The following is a 19,376-nucleotide window of genomic DNA, read 5'->3' as shown; positions in this document are numbered from 1 at the left end:
TCCCTTGAAGACTTTATCTGAAAAACTCCAGAAAAGCCCATCAAAACATAAAAGTATGTTATAGTCTATCACACTGGGGTTTTGCTCACCAGCATTCAGCTGGGGTTTCTTTACCGAGGTCTGACAGGAGGGAGAGAGGCGAAAAAATCGATGCTCTGTTGACAAAATCAATAAGCACTCTCCTCCAAGGAAAAACAGTGAGTGATGTTCTAAAATAACTTTAGGATCTACAGCTTTGGCTTTGCCTCAGAGGGGTGAGGTAATGGAGGTGACACTGGATGAGCCTCGTTTACAATGAGCCACCCAAACCTGACAGCATTTCCTTCAGAAAAACTACCCAGAATAAACTGAGTATTTGTCAGGGCCCTCTGAGCACACTGAGGTGCATTTCAGCACTGAAACAGCTACATCCTGTGCATGCAAATGCTAACTGAAGGTATGGAGACGGTCTGAGATTTGACAGGTTTGCATTTCAAGCTGGCAAAGTGCACAAATAAGCAGTTACCTCTTTTTTTCCAAATGGAAGCAGTGATTAACAGAAATCAAAATAAATAAATATACAGTGAAATTTCAATTTCATAGCTGAAAGTGCTCATGTCACTCTGTAGTCACTCCAATATTTCATCAATGCTCAAAATGCCTAATGGAATGCCATTTAGCTAGTTACAGTGACTACAGTCAGTGCATGAAACCAGCCCTTATCTCATTCATCAAGCACATGTCTTCCAGTGAAAGGCACTTCAGTGTTCCTTAATTAAAGGAACCTGAGTCCCAGAAAGCAATAAAAGCATCCCCTAATTAACTACATTGTGTGAGTGTCTTTTCTCGGGAGAGAAACAGAGCGAGAAAGTCAAAGAGAGAGCGACAGGGAGTATTGCCAGCATGCGCACTGCACTTCAACTCCCAGCACTTATCTCCTGTTCCGCCATGTGACACGGCATGGAAAATGGGGTTTCTCTAATGGCTGGGTCGCGCATGATGAAATCCATGTTTGCTGTTCTTCAAGGCTCAAGTCATTTTTCAGCACCGTTATCAAAATGGCACGGCAGAAAATGAGAGTCCCAAACAAGGGTAACCTCTGGAGTACTTTACACAGTCTGAGCGACATATACTGGACATAATCTCCTTCTACAGCTGGTTTCTTCTGCAGAGGCTGTAATGATAGTGGACATCACATGTTGTGAACATATTTATACCCCTTCAGGCAAATTTGTGTTTTTCAGCTATTTAAATAAAACTTAATAAGCCTGCTGAGTCTATGTTTCAGCTATTTTCCACAAATCCCATAGACTCAAACTAACCTAACTGAAATCTGGATATTGACTATGTTTATGTTCTCTGTGAACTGAGACTCTGGTTTATCTTTATGATCTGTACCGTAGGTCCCAAAACTATTAAAAACATACCAGAGAGCTGCACCCAGTGACATTTCTTTCTCATGCGAGCTCTCAAAGAATCCAAGCAACAGTAAAGGTTAGGATGATTTAACTAATCTCCATTAATAAACACATGCATGAACATTAACGCTTAATAAAGGCAACAATAACAGCAGCTTAGCACATGGGGAGGTAAAAGGTGGTGGTAACTGCAATGGTAAACATTGCATTAGCAGAGTAATTAATGGCAAGGAGCTAATGCAAACAAAGTGCCTCGCCTAAACTAACAATGTTCCACTATACAAACTTATTGTGTCAAAATATAATGTATTTTAACAATTTCCCAGCCTATTAGCTGTTTCTTTACTGGGTAATGTACACCTAACTCAAGTCTGTTCATCCATTCTCTGCTTATTCTGATCCAGGGTTCATGCCAGTGTGCATTACACAAACGGCACAGCCGCCTGGCAGCTGATAAAGACACCACATGCATTCATTAATTCTCTGCTACACACTGCACACTCATTATTTGCACAGTTCTGTGTGCTTTTTAGAGTCTCCAGCGCACTTTATTTGAATTTCACATTGCATAATAATTATCAAACTCATATTGCCTCTTAGAACACAGGCTATTTTAGTAGTATTCCCGGGTACACCAGTGGGAATTTTAAATCTAATGAATTATAGCCTTAATAGAGTTTTGAATGACAGATCTGTATTTAGCCAGTGATCATTTGCTGCAAAACCTCAGTGATTTTGTCTCTGATGTTCTACGGTGCTGGGTTTGGTTTCTCAGAGAAAGAAGAGCTTATCAGATATCATTTTTGAGCAGTGCAGTGAGGTCAAAGAAACAGCAACCTCAGCATAATGCAAAAAGTCAAGTTTCACTGAATGACATTTTGTGTCCTTTAAAGATACCACAGTTCTTCTAAAAGTCACTCCGAAGACATGAAGAGAGAGAAGAGTGTAAAACTGTGTCTGTGTAACAATAACAGACACAGTTCCTGAAATACCGTTTACACTGTCTAGTCAAGGCAGGAGTTATGCACCAATTTATCACCTCGTTGTTCAGTATGAATGGTTCAGTATCGCAGAGGGGGGGGTTAATGTTAATCTTAGTATTTTTACCAAGTCAAGTCTGCCCCACCTTCTGTGTGAACGGTGGAGTGGTGGGTTGGGGACAAATGGAAAAGGACAGTGTTACTGGAATGTATTGTTTTATCGATGCATGTTCACATCACAATGAGAATTACGCCTCTAGTACTGGGATCCTGGCAGATAACCCTAACCCTCACCCCAACCCACAGGGGCTTTATTGAGTTTAGTGTAAATGATAAAAAGCTGTGACACAGCAAAGACATGCTGCAGTTTACAGCAGTTATTACATGCAGGAATCTAGTGGTTGATTAAAATGATGAGTGAATTATAACCTGCAGTAGGTGATTCATCACTTTTAGAAGAGAAATCATTTATATTCATTAATACTTACTCCCTACCTTTACATGTGATCAGCATTCAATTTTACCACCTAGTTACACAGAAGAATACTTCAAATTTATATCAAGGGTTTATGTGAGCTCTGAAAGATGTTTCTGTTCTGTAATTAAAAGGAGTTCTGCTGCATTCAATCTCATCTACATCCCTGGTAAAACATAGCACTTTATATTAGAGAGAAAGGTTTTATGAACTGAACAGAGTTTGATGGATGCATTTTAAATGGTGGTGGTGTGTGTGTGTGTGTGTGTGTGTGTGAGATGCTGCATCTGGGTTATATCCACTTCTAGCAGCACACACTAATCCAATGTGACAGGACTCTGTTGGTCAATTAACCTTGACATTATATCTTGTTAAGCCTATGAGAGCACCACTGTTCACACCCTTTCCCTACTGTGGTGTGTTTAAAACACAATAACACTGCAGCAGTAAGCATCTCAGCTTTCTGCAACAATGACTCACTAAAAAATAACTGGGAGCTGATGATAATGAAAACAGGACTCAGCCATCCTATGTGCAGGTTTCTCCTTTTATGCCACAAAGGATGTAATTTAAAATGGGCTGGTCTACTTTTTTGTGATTCGGTTAAATTAGGTATTTCTATTCCATTTGCTCCATTATTCTGATTATTATCAGAAAATGCAGACCCATCAACACAATGCATTCACAGGAAACCCCATGAATTGAAGTAACACTACATTAACAGAGCATGAGGCTGATTTACAATAGATGTAATAATGACATGAGATAGAAGAGCAGTGACTGTCATATCTGGGCACAAAGAAAAGTAGAGCAGCTAATTATGGAGCATAAAAAAAAGTGGACACCACTGTCTATTCAGCCTCAGAGTAAAGGGGGATTCACGCCAAAGCTCTCTAGGGATGGATATTGATGTTTAACAGGAAGATTTAATTTATGAATAAAATCCTTACGTAAGAAAATAGAGGTTCAAAAGCCCCAGGACAGAGATTTGTACCAGATATCTAACCATCAACTAATGAAATAATCTTTTTTCTCACAGGATAATGACACTAAAATGTTTTCAGATATCTTCAGAGGTGAGAAGACAGGAGACCCTGTTTCTGTGGACTGAAGACTCAGGGAAGCTGGTGCAGGTTGAATCTGATCTGGCTTTAGTTTGAGCAGCCCCTGATGCTGTTTCATGGCAGACAAACTTGTGAAGTGAGGGCAGAGAGTAGATAACCAGGCTGGCCGCCAGAGCAGCAGGCAGGCAGAGACCAACGGCTCTGTTGAGCCGCCACTGTAATCCCCTTTAATAAACTTGGCTGTCTGCTGACTGTGAGCAGCCACAAAGTCAAACAAGTTGAGACACATTAAAACACCGGCAAATCTTTCTGAATTCTTCCTTTAGCTTTGTCTCACGTTGTGCCACAAAGTCTTTTAGTCGGTCTCACTTCTGAATTTCTAGCTTAAACCAGGACACGCCTGAATGCCAGCACCGAGAGGGACTGACAGTGTTGGCCAGTCCCAAAAGAGTCTCAGTCCTCAGAAAGTAGTAAACGTCACGCATTTTGTAGGTTGCTGGTCGGGAATTGTCAAATAAAAACATCAAATAGATAAAGACTGTGCCAGTTTACACTGCAAGTTTCCAGGGTCCTTAGCTTAAATGAGGCCAACTAAGACTGAGTGCTCACTAGAGGGAGAAAAAAGACTATTTGGTTTTAAACAAACCTTTGACCAAATTGGCAGATTTGTCCCAAGATTTAAAGACTCGTTAAAGACAAATCTTTCTTCAGCTTTTTAAAATGTTTGCAAGTGTCTCTGGCTGTCTAAAAGCCCCTGAAGAAACACTATTATTTATTTTTCCAGAAAGGTTAATCACTAGCCTGTTATATGGAGTAATGGATGGGGGAACCAACAGGATCAGTGTTAACTGTTATTAGGAAGTAAAGCCTTTTAGAAAACTGAGAAAGAAATGCAATACACTGGCTTCCTTGGATGCAACAGCTCTGCTCAGAAAGAAATAAAGTCTGTTGGTTTTCGAGACATCAGCCAACAGATGAGGCCGAGGTTCACAGACGTGTCCTGCATATCCTGACGGACAGAAATTCAGCAACAGGTTCGGCCGGTGTGCCAGTTTCTGCGAACAGCCTCAAAGCCTGCAGGGCTTAAACTGGGTCACAAGCTGGTAAGAAAGACCTCAACAGTGGAGTAGAAGCTGTGCTGAGCGTGCAGGTTTTCCTCTTTGCTAAATCTTCTACCTGACTTACTCCTGACATTATCGATATTCCACAGAGTAAACAAGTCGTTGGGCATTCATCGGATTGGCAGCGTTGGGGGGCAAACTCTCTGCTTTTGATTTAGGAGCTAGAAGACAGTAGTTCTAGACGTTGTATCATAAACAAGCTTTGTTGGCGTTATCTCAGAGAGCTTTTCTGCCTGCGGTAAACAAAAGAAGCCCAGTTTTTAGTTCTCCAGATTATTTATTTGGAAGTGATAATCAACTGATGTGAAAAAGTTGCCAGGTTTGAGCTACATGTGGTGAGAACAGCAACACGGCTCAGTAGGCATTGATGATCCTATTCGTTCACCCTCAGCACTCCATCAAAACTGAAATATTTTCTTTTTTCAATCAGGTCCACATGGAGCTCACCCTCACTAGACAAGAGTCTGAATATGAATTAGGGCTTTTTATTTAGGTGTTTATATACTGCCTGATGAAAAAAAATACTTCTCAAAGTGAGTCCACTAAGTCTCTGGTAAGATGAAATCTGACTATATATATCTATATTTAGATTTCTGCCGAATGCTAAACCGTTGGGTCTCTAGGCAGCGCTTTATCTTGGATGACACAATGACAACCATACCCTCACATATTTAATACAGGAAAATGCTGCAGGCAAAAGCATGTGTCTGTGGAAGTATTTGGTCACATTCGAAATGAAAAGATCATTTAATGGGGAAAAACAGAAACTCTAACAGCAAATAATAAAGACTCTTATGCATAATTTAGTGATTTATCATGTCAAACACTTGAGTTATTATTGCCAGATGTTTATTCTCCACTTCAAATGTGATTACTTCTTTCTTGAGATAATTCCACCAGAGACATATGAGAATACTTGAATCTTGCTTGAATAATGTTACTTTCGACTCAAAAGGCAGCAACATAAAATAAGAAATAAGTCATTAGTCCTGTTGGTTCATTGATAGTCTTTGTCAAACACTAGCTGTTTCATGTGCGTCATCAACAAAAGTTCACTCACAAACACTACTGAATCATTTTTGAGTCATGGTTTCAACAGGATCACAGTGAATGCATCGATGGGTTCATTTTAAAGCAGGAGCAGGAATTATACACACACCACTTGTAGCTGCAAGTGAATAGACTTTTGGTAGAATTCTCATTGTCCTGTATGTTTCTGAATCGAATCTGTTCTTATCAGATCAGAGAAGTAACATAAATGATATCTGTCTTTGATTTAATATTGGAGAGAAATTTTCCTAACATGTGCCACATGTATATTTTGATCCAATACCTTACCTGAACCATCTCAATAAGGACTTTTGAGTCACATACTCGTTGCCTTCCTCATCAATTTAAACTTGACTGTATTTTCAACATTCAATTTTTAATTTTTTATTATTCTGATTCTGTTTGGACTGATTCTTCACTATATATATACTATATACTTCATTTATAGTACATATACTTCATTTATAATGAGAATGAATGCAGCAGAGCTCCATTACTATACTATACACACTGTCGGTAGAAGACAAAGATCAAATCTTCACATTTTTTTAAAGCTGAAACCAGAAAATTTTTGCTATTTTTGCTGCTAATTGTTTCTGCTCACAAGCTCTGTCATTGTTAGACTGAGGGTAATTTAATGACACGTACATGGGATTTTGTTCAGCTCATTCATGAACTTGTCCTTCAACTTGGAAAAGGCCTCATCCTTCTCACCAGTACCAGGTCCGGCCACGTTGGTGGTGTTGGAGCCAGCTGTGGAGGAAGAGGCGGTGGTGGGTGCGGGCGCCGCCGCCGCCAGGGCTTCCCTTCGACTCTCATTCATTGTGGCAACGCCAGGCAGCCAGGCAGATGCTAAACAAGTGAGGAAATACAAAGACAAAACAGACGGGGTTAGCTATTTTCTTCGTTGCTGCTGTGACAGATGCATGTCACAGGCTGCACGCTCCCCTTGTCAGATGACTGAGTCGACGCAGACCGTGTGAGCAGCTGCTGGCTCAGCCTGAGTAAACATCAGCTGGGCCCAGAATGAATTGGCCGGCGCACTGAATTCAGAACAAAGCTTCACTCATTGCTTAAACTCCAGATTAACATCACAGAGCAGGGATAAAATGATTATTTATTACCCTCATATAACATAGGCAGTAAATCTCAATACTGTTACTGGCTTAATTAAAATTCACAAGTCAACTGAAAGTACAGTACATAATGTTACAGGATTCTAAGTAGACTCCTATTAAACCGAGCTCTTTGTAATCAACAGGTGTATTTACCCTGTGTACAGGTAAAACAATGCATTTCATATGATAATCACTGCTATGTGAGCTTTTTTTCTATACTTGTGGGGTCAAAAGAGTTAAAAATAGATGAATAAATAAAACAGGAGCCCAATCACATCATGGGGACCATTGGAACAATTAATGGAGACATATGGTACAATATACTGAATTACTATGACACTAAATTCTTTAGTGTATTATATGTACCAAAATATGTTGATCTGCTGATCAAGTCACAGTTAGAATAGTTGAATAATAATTATCAATGGACTAATTAATTCACCAACAGAATAAAGTGAACCTGTATGCAGGAGATGGCAAAATAAATAATATAAATCATTATTCAGAATATTATAGACAGATAAACATAATACATATTTAAAACTGATGTATTTAACTTTGAAAATGTTGGAAAAACAATAAACGCTTTGCCGTTTTATGTTCTGTTACACATCTAAATGTTAACACAGGCATCTTTTTTTAGTTTTCCGGTGTTTCGTACTATTTAGTATCATGACACACGACTGTCGGGCAAAGGTGCAGTGAAGTGAAAATTCTGCTGCAGACAGGAACTATTTATTGTCTATTCTTTCAGTGCAGGTTGTAATTTGGCTGTGTCCCCATAGCAATCTAAGAGGATAATGACATGCTAAAGTTGTAGAGTTTTACCAGCAGTACACAGTGAAGGTTGATGGCCTAAGTGTCCTCCTTTGCCACAGTACAGTGCTCATTAAACAAAGTGCATCGCACTGATGCAGACAGAAATAGTGTGAAAGGTTTCTATGTGTGTGAAAAGTCTAAACGAAACCTTCATAAAGGCCTCTGGTAATATCTGTTTCTAAACCTCAGAGACTTGACAACAAAATTTGGTGGTAATTTATCCTAAGACAAATAATTCAGAGAGCTGAAGTTCAATCAGGCGTCGTCAGATGTGTGAAATGAGGTTTGTAAAGGCAGTTTGGAATGAATCAAACACACAAAGTGCCTTTTGAGTGTTTGAACTTCAACCAATCTGAAGATGTTAGGCTGTATGTGGAGACTGTCTCTGGGTAGAGTGAAAATAATCTGTTTCATTGCCTTGGATGATGAAGATGATCAGCCTCACTATCACATTTTGTAAAATACCAACTTTTGGCCACTGTCCAGTTTCACTTGAGCAGTTGTTTAATGAGCTCTGACTGTAGTTTAGGGGGGCGACATCATTTCTCATTCTCCGCACTGCAAGATTTCCCAGCTGATCTGAGGGATTCAACCTGGCAACTTTCCAGGCACAGTCCTGTTTTTCTAGAATCTCGATTATCACTGCTACTGCTGAGAGACTGGCACCAGCAAGAGCCACAGGCAGTGGGTTTCTAAACAAAAGCACATTCATTTTAACAAAATCAATTTATCGAATACATCAAGGATTGTTCTCGGGGAAACTTAAATGAAATGACTTGCATTTATTTCAAGTGTGCTGCCTTATGGTTTGCTCAAACAGGCAATGGGAAAGATTCATGCCATAAAAAACATATTCCCAGTTAGCCCCATTGCTACAAATCTGTGTAAACACACAACTCCCAGATCCATTTGGGCAAGGAGAAACTCAAAAGGTCAAAGCAAAAAGCAATCATCAGTACCAGCAGGTTGAGGGGACTGGTTGTAAGACACAAGTCCCTCCTGGTGCAGCACAGAGTTAGTGCACATAAGTGTGACAGCAGGGCGACTGAAATGTCCTTTAAGAAAAAAAAAAGAAACAGAAGAAACACACCTAGGAGCCACTGCAGTGCTTTGGGTTTAGCCAGGCACTTCAGTGAGCACAGTGAACACAACTCATGGTGTTTGCTAAAAAAAAAAAAAAAAAAAAAAGCCATTGAAGTATCATCTTCTGCCTCTCATACAGACCTGGCAGATTGCACATACACAGAAGGATGAGATCTGAGGAGGATAGTAAAAGAGATACTTCTTGTTGGTGATGGCTCATGACAAAAATAAACCAAAGAAGCTAGAAACACATTAGCAAAGCAATACGCTCTCCCAGTAGATTTACCATAACTAGGACTACTAAAGATGAAGAAATATGACTTTAACCAGAAGAAACAAATGAGGTTTGGGAATCAGTGCTTGTATGGTGGTGGTGAACACTGCTGTTGACGGTGGCTAGGTAGCAAAGCTAATGTGAATCACTGGTTGATGATGAAGATTCATTGTTTTGCCTTCACCCTTTCAACTTAATTAATAACTGTTGTAATGTGATGAAAGAGTACATGTAATGGGAACTGTATTTGTCCAGCACACAAAAACACAAAAGGAGCTTGTGGACTAAGAACCAGGTAAACATACTCTCACCTTACATAGAGCTGAAGATCCTGAAGGTCCGTGTTTACACTCACACAAATGAGATGCATTTTTATATGAAATGATCATTTTCACCTAGTTTTACTTCATGTTTTTATGATATTACTGTGCTAACATACAGTGACCTAAAAAATGAACCAGTTGGTCATTTATGTTCAGTTTACTCAGACAGTAATGCTGAACTTTAAACTTAAACCTGTTGGACATGCAGGGCTGTATATAACTGTCTTAATGTGAACAGCACTAAATAGGTAAAAAAACACTGTGCCTTCAATCCATCAGCTTAACTAAGTGTAAATACCTTGTGCTGAAACTGATTATTGGTGAATAAAAGTGATTCTGACTCTGTATTGCCAGCGTGAGGTGGTGTTCACAATCACTTCATGTTTGCTGGCTGCTGCTTCCCAACATACTGTGAAAACATGATATCACTGTACTCTCCAGCTGCGATTTTAACACTTAGCTAACACTTCTTTGATAACATCTTTGTCACCATAAAACATTTTCAAGGCATGTCATGTGGCTGCTGTGAAAATACTTCCAAAGAGAGAAAAATACAGGACCCAGAAGACAGAAACTAAACCTATAATCAAAAAAAAAAAAAAAAAAAATAAGACCATGAATCATTAAAAGATGCCTTCACTTCAGTTAAAGAGTGGCAATGAACCTTCTTCTGCTCCAAACAAAGCAACTGTTGGCAGCCTCGGCCCTCTCAACCTCCCCATTGGTTGCATTGGACGCCTACACATGTCCATGTTCGCTCAGCCTCCCTTTGGTCTCGCTTTGAAACGCTACAAGGTTAGTGTGGGGGCTGAGCCATTGAAAGGCACACTTGGCAATGACAGAGATACTTCAACACAGGAGAGGACTTTTAGGGAGCACAATGATGCTCTGCAAAGTGCATGTGGGAAGCTTCTGCTTTAAAAAAAAAACCCCTAAGGGTGGGGGCATTTTGAAAAGACATTAATTATACCTCAAAACTGGCAGTGGGTGTGAATTTTTAGCTACATGTCACCTTTCGGATTTACAGACTGAGACATAGGAATGAATTAAGTAATGCTCCATATTTTGGTATCTCATTATTTTCCTCTGGATTGTCCAAGTCTGATGCTTCTCAATCTCTGTGTGAGCAGAGATTGTACGTGTGGGTCCACCTGTGGTGTCTCACGACTGTCACAGCGGGCCTCATATCTTGCAAAAATGAAACATTAATTCAGCCCATTTTGCACCTTAATGACTACTTGCCCATTCAAGCATGAGATGACAACTTCTGTCTTATCGTCACTGTCTGCAACGCCTCACAGCAGGCGGTCCCCCTGAAGAGTTAGTCTCATTTGGGGCATATTTATTTTTATGGACAACCTGCAGGTGTTGACCCTTTGCAGGGAGTGTCTTCATTATGTAATCATACTGCATATCCACTGCAACACAGAGTTAATGTCTGCCCTGTCACATTACAGCCCAATTAGAAGAAAGCTTTAAATAATATTGTTTTTGCACAAAATGACTACGCTTTTCTGGTTGTTCATCCTCCTCCTCATTCGCCACATTGCAGCTTTTCCTTTCCACTCCAATGATGAAGTGTCACATTAAAACTTCCCATCTTGTAACCTGTGGGCAATACAAGCCAAACAACCCGAATGCAAATTTGAGAAAGAAGAGATTAATGCAGGAGACACTGGGGTATCAACTGATCTAACCTATTCTCAACTTTCACAGTCATTCCCACCTTCACTATGTTGCAGGATGCAATAAAGTGTTTCCTTTTCCTTTTTTTTTTTTTTTGCTCCAGCCATCTCTTTGGAGGTGTGCTGCTCAGGTGTAAAACCCCAACCCAATTACAGGGCTGCCAGATGGCCCAGCAGGTCCCCAGCCACAGTGGTGATGCTGGCACACAGCTCCCTCCTATCACCTCCATCTTTCTGTTTTGCTCTCTCCTACTCTAACTGGGTCAGCTCCCTTGCTCTCTACATCCCTCTATCCCTCCTGCTATCTCCTCCATCATCCTTTCATGTTTGTGCTTTCACTCCTTCGTGCTCCCCAGTGGATTCTTGTTTTCCCAGAGTGGGCAGCAGCAAAACTATTACCGAAACGGTTCCTATAGACAAAATTAAAAAAACACACAATGGATAGATTGAGAGATGTTCAGATTTTGACAGTATGCTGGTATCAAGTGGACTGCTCTGCTCTGGTTTTGTTTAGCTCTCTGAGTGTGCCGGGTGTGATATATCATGCTGTTTGAGGAAGTGATAAAGCCACCAAAATCTGCCCAACCCATGACTAATACGACCTATTTTGTCATGTAAGACACACAGATCATAGCAGACTGTAGGGTATGGTAGAAAGACACACAGTCTTTTCCCAGTATTACTTCCCTCTTGACTTTTTATTGAGGTAATCACCCAGTAAATCACAAATTAAACCAATTTTAATCTAGAATTATCTGCTAATTATTGTAAAGTGCTTTAGCAGTTGTTATATGTCAGCATAATTTAAACCAATTGCCTACATGTATGAACAGACCACAAAGCAGAGAGAGAGCTCAGCACTTATAGCTACAAAATCGACAATTTGTGTGTTATTCATTACTGAAATTGGTAAGTCCTCTTTCTCTCTTGGCCTGATGCTTATTAAAATGAAGATCAAATAGAAGCATGTGTTATTGTGATGTTCTGGCTTCATAATGTCATTTTAAACACAACACTGCTGTCTAATAACAAGTATGTTCCTTTAAATTTGGTGATTTGATATTTGCAGATAAACTAAAGGATTGAATGTTTCCTTAGACATAGAAAAGTTCTGCTTCAAAATCTAAATAAACCATTAAAACGTCAACCATCTGAAGAAACAAAGCTTGTACAAGACAGAAACAAAGGAAATATAATACTAACATCATCCTGGTAAAATATAACACATCTACAAATGCATTTCTACACCACGATAAAAGATTCCCAGTCCAAATGCAGTAAAATGGGTCACTGTGGTAAATATGAATTCAACTGATGTGTGTTAAATTTGAAATACATAAAATAACAATGAGACCACCAACAACAGGCTCTGTCATCCAGTGAGTAATTTAAAGGGGCTGTTGTTTTCATGACTTTTAAAACAGGAAGAGACAAATAGTGGCGTAAATGTTTTGTCAAGACAAATCAAAAACATCATGACACACACACACAAGCTGCCATACTGCTGGGATCAATAGTCCTGGATCGATACCAGAGTGCTTTGACTAAACAAGCAAATCCAATAAAGACTCTGCCCCTGAGTTGTGGGGAAATAAATGAGCAGAAATAAATGGGACACATTTGATTTGAGTCCAGATTCAGTGGTTCAAATTCCATTTCTAAGAATAAAATGCTAATGAAATCATGTTATGCGGCATCCCACACTTAACCATGACAGTCTTGGTCATTTACCGCTGAACGCTTGTTTAGAGGTTTTAAACCCTTCGCAGGTTTGGTTACAGTTCAAAGCAAAGGGGCTTCCTGCTGTTTAAAGTAATCCTCAGGAAGACACTTTGTGACTGCTTTACAGATCCGGATAAACTAATAATCATAGCAAGGACACTTGTTTTGATCCAAAGGGAGCACTAACAGTGTAATTACAATAAGTGACACTAAAAAAAGAAAAAAAAACTGTAAGCAAATTAAAGCTTGTGTTTGCATGCATAATAAGAGTGCTGCTGAAACAATTATATTGAACTGGGGAGATTTTCAGTAGATTAATTATAATTATTTAAGTAATTGAATCATTTATAGACCATTTTATTATCCATGTACTATGACTCATATGCTCGTTATTGAATGAATTCTGGTCTTTCTCCTGTATCAATATTACATGCAGCAGAACAACTGCCTTTCAGTTTGGGCCTTAGTCATCAAGGGCATCTGCTTAATGGCAGAAATGTTTAAAAGGTTTTTTTTTATGGAGAGTTACCTTGGTTATTCAAGGGACCTTGGTCTGGGCTGAGACGTAGTCCAATTACAAAGAACTATTTTGGTATGAAAACATCTCAATCTCTTGTTTTTAACCATCGGCACAAACGCGATAATCCATAGGGCTATGGGCACATTTTATAAAAACAGGGGTTCGGCCTGGTCAGACATATTTATTGAACTAGTAAGTATTTGTTAAGTGGTCTCTTGAAGGCGACCAGGCAACTCAATTTACAGGTAAAGAAGAAAATGCTTTAACTGAAGTATATGGCAAGAGCTGGCTTACTCTGTGCATATAAATGTGACTAATGAGGCTGCTGGGTCATTCTAGTGTAAAAACCAGTTCATGCATAAAGCCTCAACCTGCACCTCGGATGAACTCCAAATCCTACGGCGCTCCCTCTTTCTCTTTCCAGCCTCAGTTCATTCCCAACCAAATGACAAAAATCTCCAATAACCCATCGTCAAACGAACCGCCGTGTCACTGCATCCACAAGAACAAGAAACCCTAAATGTTATGAAGTCGACTGGCAGGAGCACATGTCGAACAGCAAACCAATTCAGCACAATAAACTGACATGAACTTAAACGGCAGAAGTCCAAAACACTGTTGCACTGATGTGTGCAGAGCTAAGTCCACCTCAACTTTGCTAAAGTGGATGAGTTAGTGAACTGGCAGATTAATCACAGGCTGTCAATCAAGCATCCATTGGCTAGAACATACTCTTCCCTGACATTGTGGTCACATATGCATCGGCAGAAGGGGGGAGTCATATAAATACATAAACATCGCGTGAATGACGGTCAGGTGAGCCTACCGCAGTAAGCAGAGATAAGGAGAGGCTCAGAAGGCCCTGTGGCCACTTCCCCTTGTCCAGGGCTGCCTCTTTACTCACCTGAAGCCAATCTCAGGGGGTAATGGAACTGGAAAAAGTTATTAACCCTGCTTTGCAGCAAGGGCAGGGCAGCTCTATTAAGCCAGTGCACAAAGATCCCCCCATTTTCAATTATGCTTTCTGAAGCGCTGAGGAAAGTTAGAAAAAGCAGCCTTGTTGTTTGCCGGAGACGAGGGCTCAGGGGCCCCAGATCCCAGCAGCTCTTAGCATCTACTCTTGTTCCTCATACAACATAGGTCTGACACACTCCCTGAGCTGTTGGTGGATACATTCAGTCTGTTTACATGACCAACACTGCAAAGAGGCTAAATGAGAAGCTGGCAAGTATTCAGCTCGATATTGTTGTGAAAACCAGCGTGGTCTTACATTTAGAGGCCGAATGGACATTAATGATGTTGCAATGATTCAAATCAATAGTGAGACATTAAGAAACTCCAAGAGCTCTTTTACAATTCAGCTTCAAAACAAATATAAGGCTCCACTGCAGATAACAGATAGCCTTTGGATATGAGTTGAGATTCATACATTGACATACTTGCCTTTTGGTGACGGCGTCTGAGTGGTGAGAAAAAAAAGGTGATTTCTATGTGTAAAGTCTTCATGACGCCTATTAAAGGCTCTGCCTATATGTCATATAATATTAGAGATGGGACATTTCAAAGTCTAAATGAATTTCACTCTGCCTACTGCCCATGTAGTTATGTATTTTTAGAGAAAACTAATTAATTCAGTATTTCATGTCATAAAATAATGTGGAGGCTATAAAGGCACAATATAAACATAAAACATATTGTGATTAGTTCAACATCATTTCTTAGTTGATTCAATGTTTGAACTTTAACATTTTTGGAACAAGGTTTTTCCATGAGATGAATGTCAGGATCACATGGGCACAAGCTTTATTTATTTGTTTTATTCATGTGTTTATTTACACTATTTATTCATTTACACTATTTATTCATTTATGACTAAAGTACAACATTCTCATTTCTCTTTCTTTTCACAGTCCTGTCCTGAGACTAAAAGACAAGTATAAGAAGGTTTATTTTCAGAAGTGACAGGTAGCACTTTTATAGTTACTTCATGGAGACCTGAGGTTTTCTTTTAGTGAAATGATGCAATGTTTTCTAGTCCAACCTTAAGTGGAACTGGGTCTGAGCTAAAACATGATGTCAAAATGAATAAAAGAAAGCCTGCGATAATGAAAGAACAGCTACTGTGAAAGGACTTCTCAACCTGGTCAGTCTGATCTGAGCGTTTAGTTTGACCGTCAAAGGTTTATTACTCACAAACCTGCACATGAACTGCTGGGGATCTGTAATGGGGGATCTCTGCCCTCATGTTTATAAGGCAAACAACAGGGACCAAGCATCACAGTTGGCTGGCTGACTGGCTCTGTTTTCTCTCATGTCTGACAGGTCTGAGTTTGAAAGAGCCTGAAAACCCACCTCCCACATTTAGCAACCCTTAGTCCTGGTTGCGTGCGTAGTTGGCTACGAGGCAGGAGCGGGCAGCGGCGAAGTGGGTGGAGGCCAGGGCTAATATAGCAATGCCCGGGGAGTCATGTCTGTTGGAATCAGTCTGATGTAGGAGGCGAGGCCAGGGGCCATGGTGCGACTACTGGTAGGTGAGTCATACAGACAAAGGGAGGCTATTTGGTCAGCAACTGCCTGCCTCCAGGGTCTGCCTACAGGGATATCTGCCTGGCAACCAGTGTCCGTGTGACAGACTGGGAGAGGCTGGAAGTGGCATAGTTTTAACGGTCAGGAAGGGAGACTGACCCTCGGAGCAGAACAGCATATGTACTTTCAAAGGTTATAGAGTAATGTGTTCATTCTGTGGAACAGAACAAGTTTCAAGATTTAAAACAGCTGATAAATACATTAGCATGGACTTATTCTTACATGTTTTAAAATGGTTAAATAAGATGCACTTTTATAATACAAGTAGGACTTTCCTCCTCTTGATTTATGCAACTGGAAAACCAAAACCTGCAGCTCAGCAGAGGAACAACATAAAACAAATGCCCTGTAGCTTTGATTTTATTTGGCTTCCACCCTGCAGCTTCTCTTCTTCCCGCCCACTCCTTCACGCCTCCCTCTGCAACACCCTGCCTCCTGCAGGGCTCCGCTACCCAGATCACTACTGACACAGCTTGTCAAGGCAAATAATCAGGGGGAAATATTGTGGAAGTTTGGGTATTTAAAAGAGTTACAGTAGCAAGTACCAAGTGCTATCAAGCCCTTGTATTGTTAAATGCTCATGGTTAGATGATACAACAAAATGGCTGCAGTAGATGAAGAGAAGATCCAGGAAATCCTGATTTCCATGAAGCACCACACGTGATTATTTTCCCTGGTGTTCATTTTCTGTGGTGGCCATGTCAAAAAGACACGTCCCCAGAGCTGCTATTGTTTCCAAACAGACGGCCCTTCAAGGCCTCCTTATAGACACTTGACAGCTGACATTTTAATTCTGCTAGAGTGTGCGGAGTGTGCAGTTACTGATGGTGTTGCCTTGGACTGGTTCAAACAAGAAATGGCTAAGCACTCGATGACTAAGAGATGAATATGCGACTGTCTCATCTGAGTTTTTGCATGAAACAGATGAGATGTAAATGGGAATGAGGACATATTTCAGCTAAACTCTACGTTTGAGGAGAGACAGTTAACGCAACGTTTAGCTCAGCTGCAGCAAAGCAGTGAATTTAAACTTGCACTGACATTTCCAGAAGTAAACTCAATATTCACGGGTGTATCTGACTTCTTATTTGACAAAGATAGATAAGGAGTTTAGCTTCCAACTACACACTATCAAACTTATTGAGGTGGGGTGACTTTAAGGTCACCCAACATCTACATCAGCTTTTGGCTGCAATAAATCAGCTCATCAAGGACTTCTTCACCACAAACACCCACATCTTGAATCTAATTGACACTTGCAACAGATTGGTCGTCTGATTTCACACTTGAGTCACAGGATCTCTGAACCCCCTTTTTCTTACACACACACACACACAAGATGACAGGTTGCTAATCCGATAAAGGCGTCAGAGTGATGCAGGAGTGTGATTAGAAGGTGACAAATAATTCATCTTAGAAATCCAAGTTACTGGTCTGCCATTTCAAGCAGATGTGAACAGATCATGGCAGCACAATAACGGGGAGTGAGATGATTTGGATGATTATGATACGATAATCTATATTCTACCTTTTACCTGACTTCTTACTCCATGTATCTCCTCATGGTGTCTGTTTCCACACACACTTTGATGTGTTCCCTGTCTCCTTGCCTCTCCATTAGAAAGCCTTACCCACTCAGCATCCTTTCATACGCCTACAGCCTCTCACTACATTTCCGCCCACACACTTTGTTTGAAAAACAGCGTGCCTGCTAATATCCAACAAGCTCAATAATCATCACAAAATTAGAATCAAGCTCTGCTCTTTTTTCGGCAGGACAAAGTAAATAATGGTATCAAAGCAAGTTCAGTGAAAGGGAGCTTAACCTTTTTAACAAGTAGCAAAGAAACCACAAAATAAGATGCTATCATTTTCTATCTTCTCTTTATTGAACTGGATTGAGCTGCCATATCGGATCTATCTGGCACTATCATTTAACACTACATCCTCCCTAAATCATCCTCCACAGTGCCACGGTGGCGTGAAGAGTGAGACCGAACTCAGTGACATTGGTGGCAGCTTGATAGATAACATTGTGAGGGTGACATTGAAATAAGCAGCCGTTGTGACCAACAATCTTTCAACTTATCATTTGCCATCAGGAGTCAGTGACACTACATTAGCATGAGTTTTGATTTTCTCCTCTGGGAGAAGCTCTCTCATTTCAAGCTCGCTGTTATTGCCATAACCCCCAGTTTGTGAAAGTACGGAGAGAAATGATCCAGAAGAAAAACAGAAACGAGACAGCTGTGTCTGTCATACATATATTTCTTTCTACTGCTTTGATTTATTTAATCTTCAGAACTCAGATGTGGCTATAGCACATGTGTTGTAGCAACAATAAACTTCATATGGCACATACTTGACAGGAAAACTGAATACGCTCAAAGAGATTTCTGCTCCTGTGAGCATCAAGTCTGTAGCCTGGTCTGCAGCCATATCAGACAGCCCATAAAACTGGGTTGAAACATGAGCTGCACTTGAATAATAAGCTCTACAGCCATGACAGTGCGACACAGGGATCGAACACTCAGACGAATGTTTGTTTGGCAGGAGCACAATGTGCCAAGTGCCTTCATGCTCACAGAATTGTTCCCTGCAGTTGACCCTTTGTTGTGCTGTTCTACTGCTCTTTGCTTCCTCTAAGCAGACAACTCTGCACGATGTTCTCCTTTGCAGGTTGCAAACAATAATTATCTTCAAATATAATTAATCCAAAGAATTCTTCATTTGATTGTTTGTTAATTTGGTGTGTGAAACACTGAAAAATGTCAGATGCAACTCTTCAGAGTCTGAGCTGATATCTTCAAAATGCTATGCTTGATCAACTGTACTGAATTTATAGTAGAAGCACAGAAAAGGTATATCCTGATATTTAAGAAGAAACACAGCTGGAAGGTTTGGCGGTCTTAACAAATTACTTAAAGCAATTCTTCCGTATTTATTAAATTGTTGTTGATCAATTAATTGATCTACTATGTCCTAATCCAACAGCACTTTCTTTAAGCTCTCTTTTCAGTGCCTTACTCAGTGCAACTTTGTCTCCCTCTTCACAGTCTGTAGACAACCAGCGACTGGTCTTTACACTTGGAGACATAATCATGATGATCCATCCAGTATTGGCAGAAAAGCCTCAGAACAGAAACATCTTTTGTAATG

At 40.2% G+C, this 19,376-nt stretch overlaps 1 protein-coding gene across 1 annotated transcript in view; it reads right to left on the bottom strand.

Moving 5' to 3' along the window:
* Positions 1–19,376, bottom strand: part of syt1a (synaptotagmin Ia) — a 62,967-nt gene that overhangs the window by 23,805 nt on the left and 19,786 nt on the right. The window contains exon 2 of the mRNA XM_026326937.1: positions 6,736–6,939. Coding sequence (XP_026182722.1) covers positions 6,736–6,910 — 175 coding nt within the window. The 5' untranslated portion in view covers positions 6,911–6,939. The remainder of the gene's footprint in view (positions 1–6,735; positions 6,940–19,376) is intronic.

This window comes from Mastacembelus armatus, chromosome 23, assembly GCF_900324485.2.
Source record: "Mastacembelus armatus chromosome 23, fMasArm1.2, whole genome shotgun sequence".
Classification (NCBI taxonomy): domain Eukaryota; kingdom Metazoa; phylum Chordata; class Actinopteri; order Synbranchiformes; family Mastacembelidae; genus Mastacembelus; species Mastacembelus armatus.
Note: the sequence above shows the minus strand (reverse complement) of the source record. Positions and strands in the feature narration are given on the sequence as shown.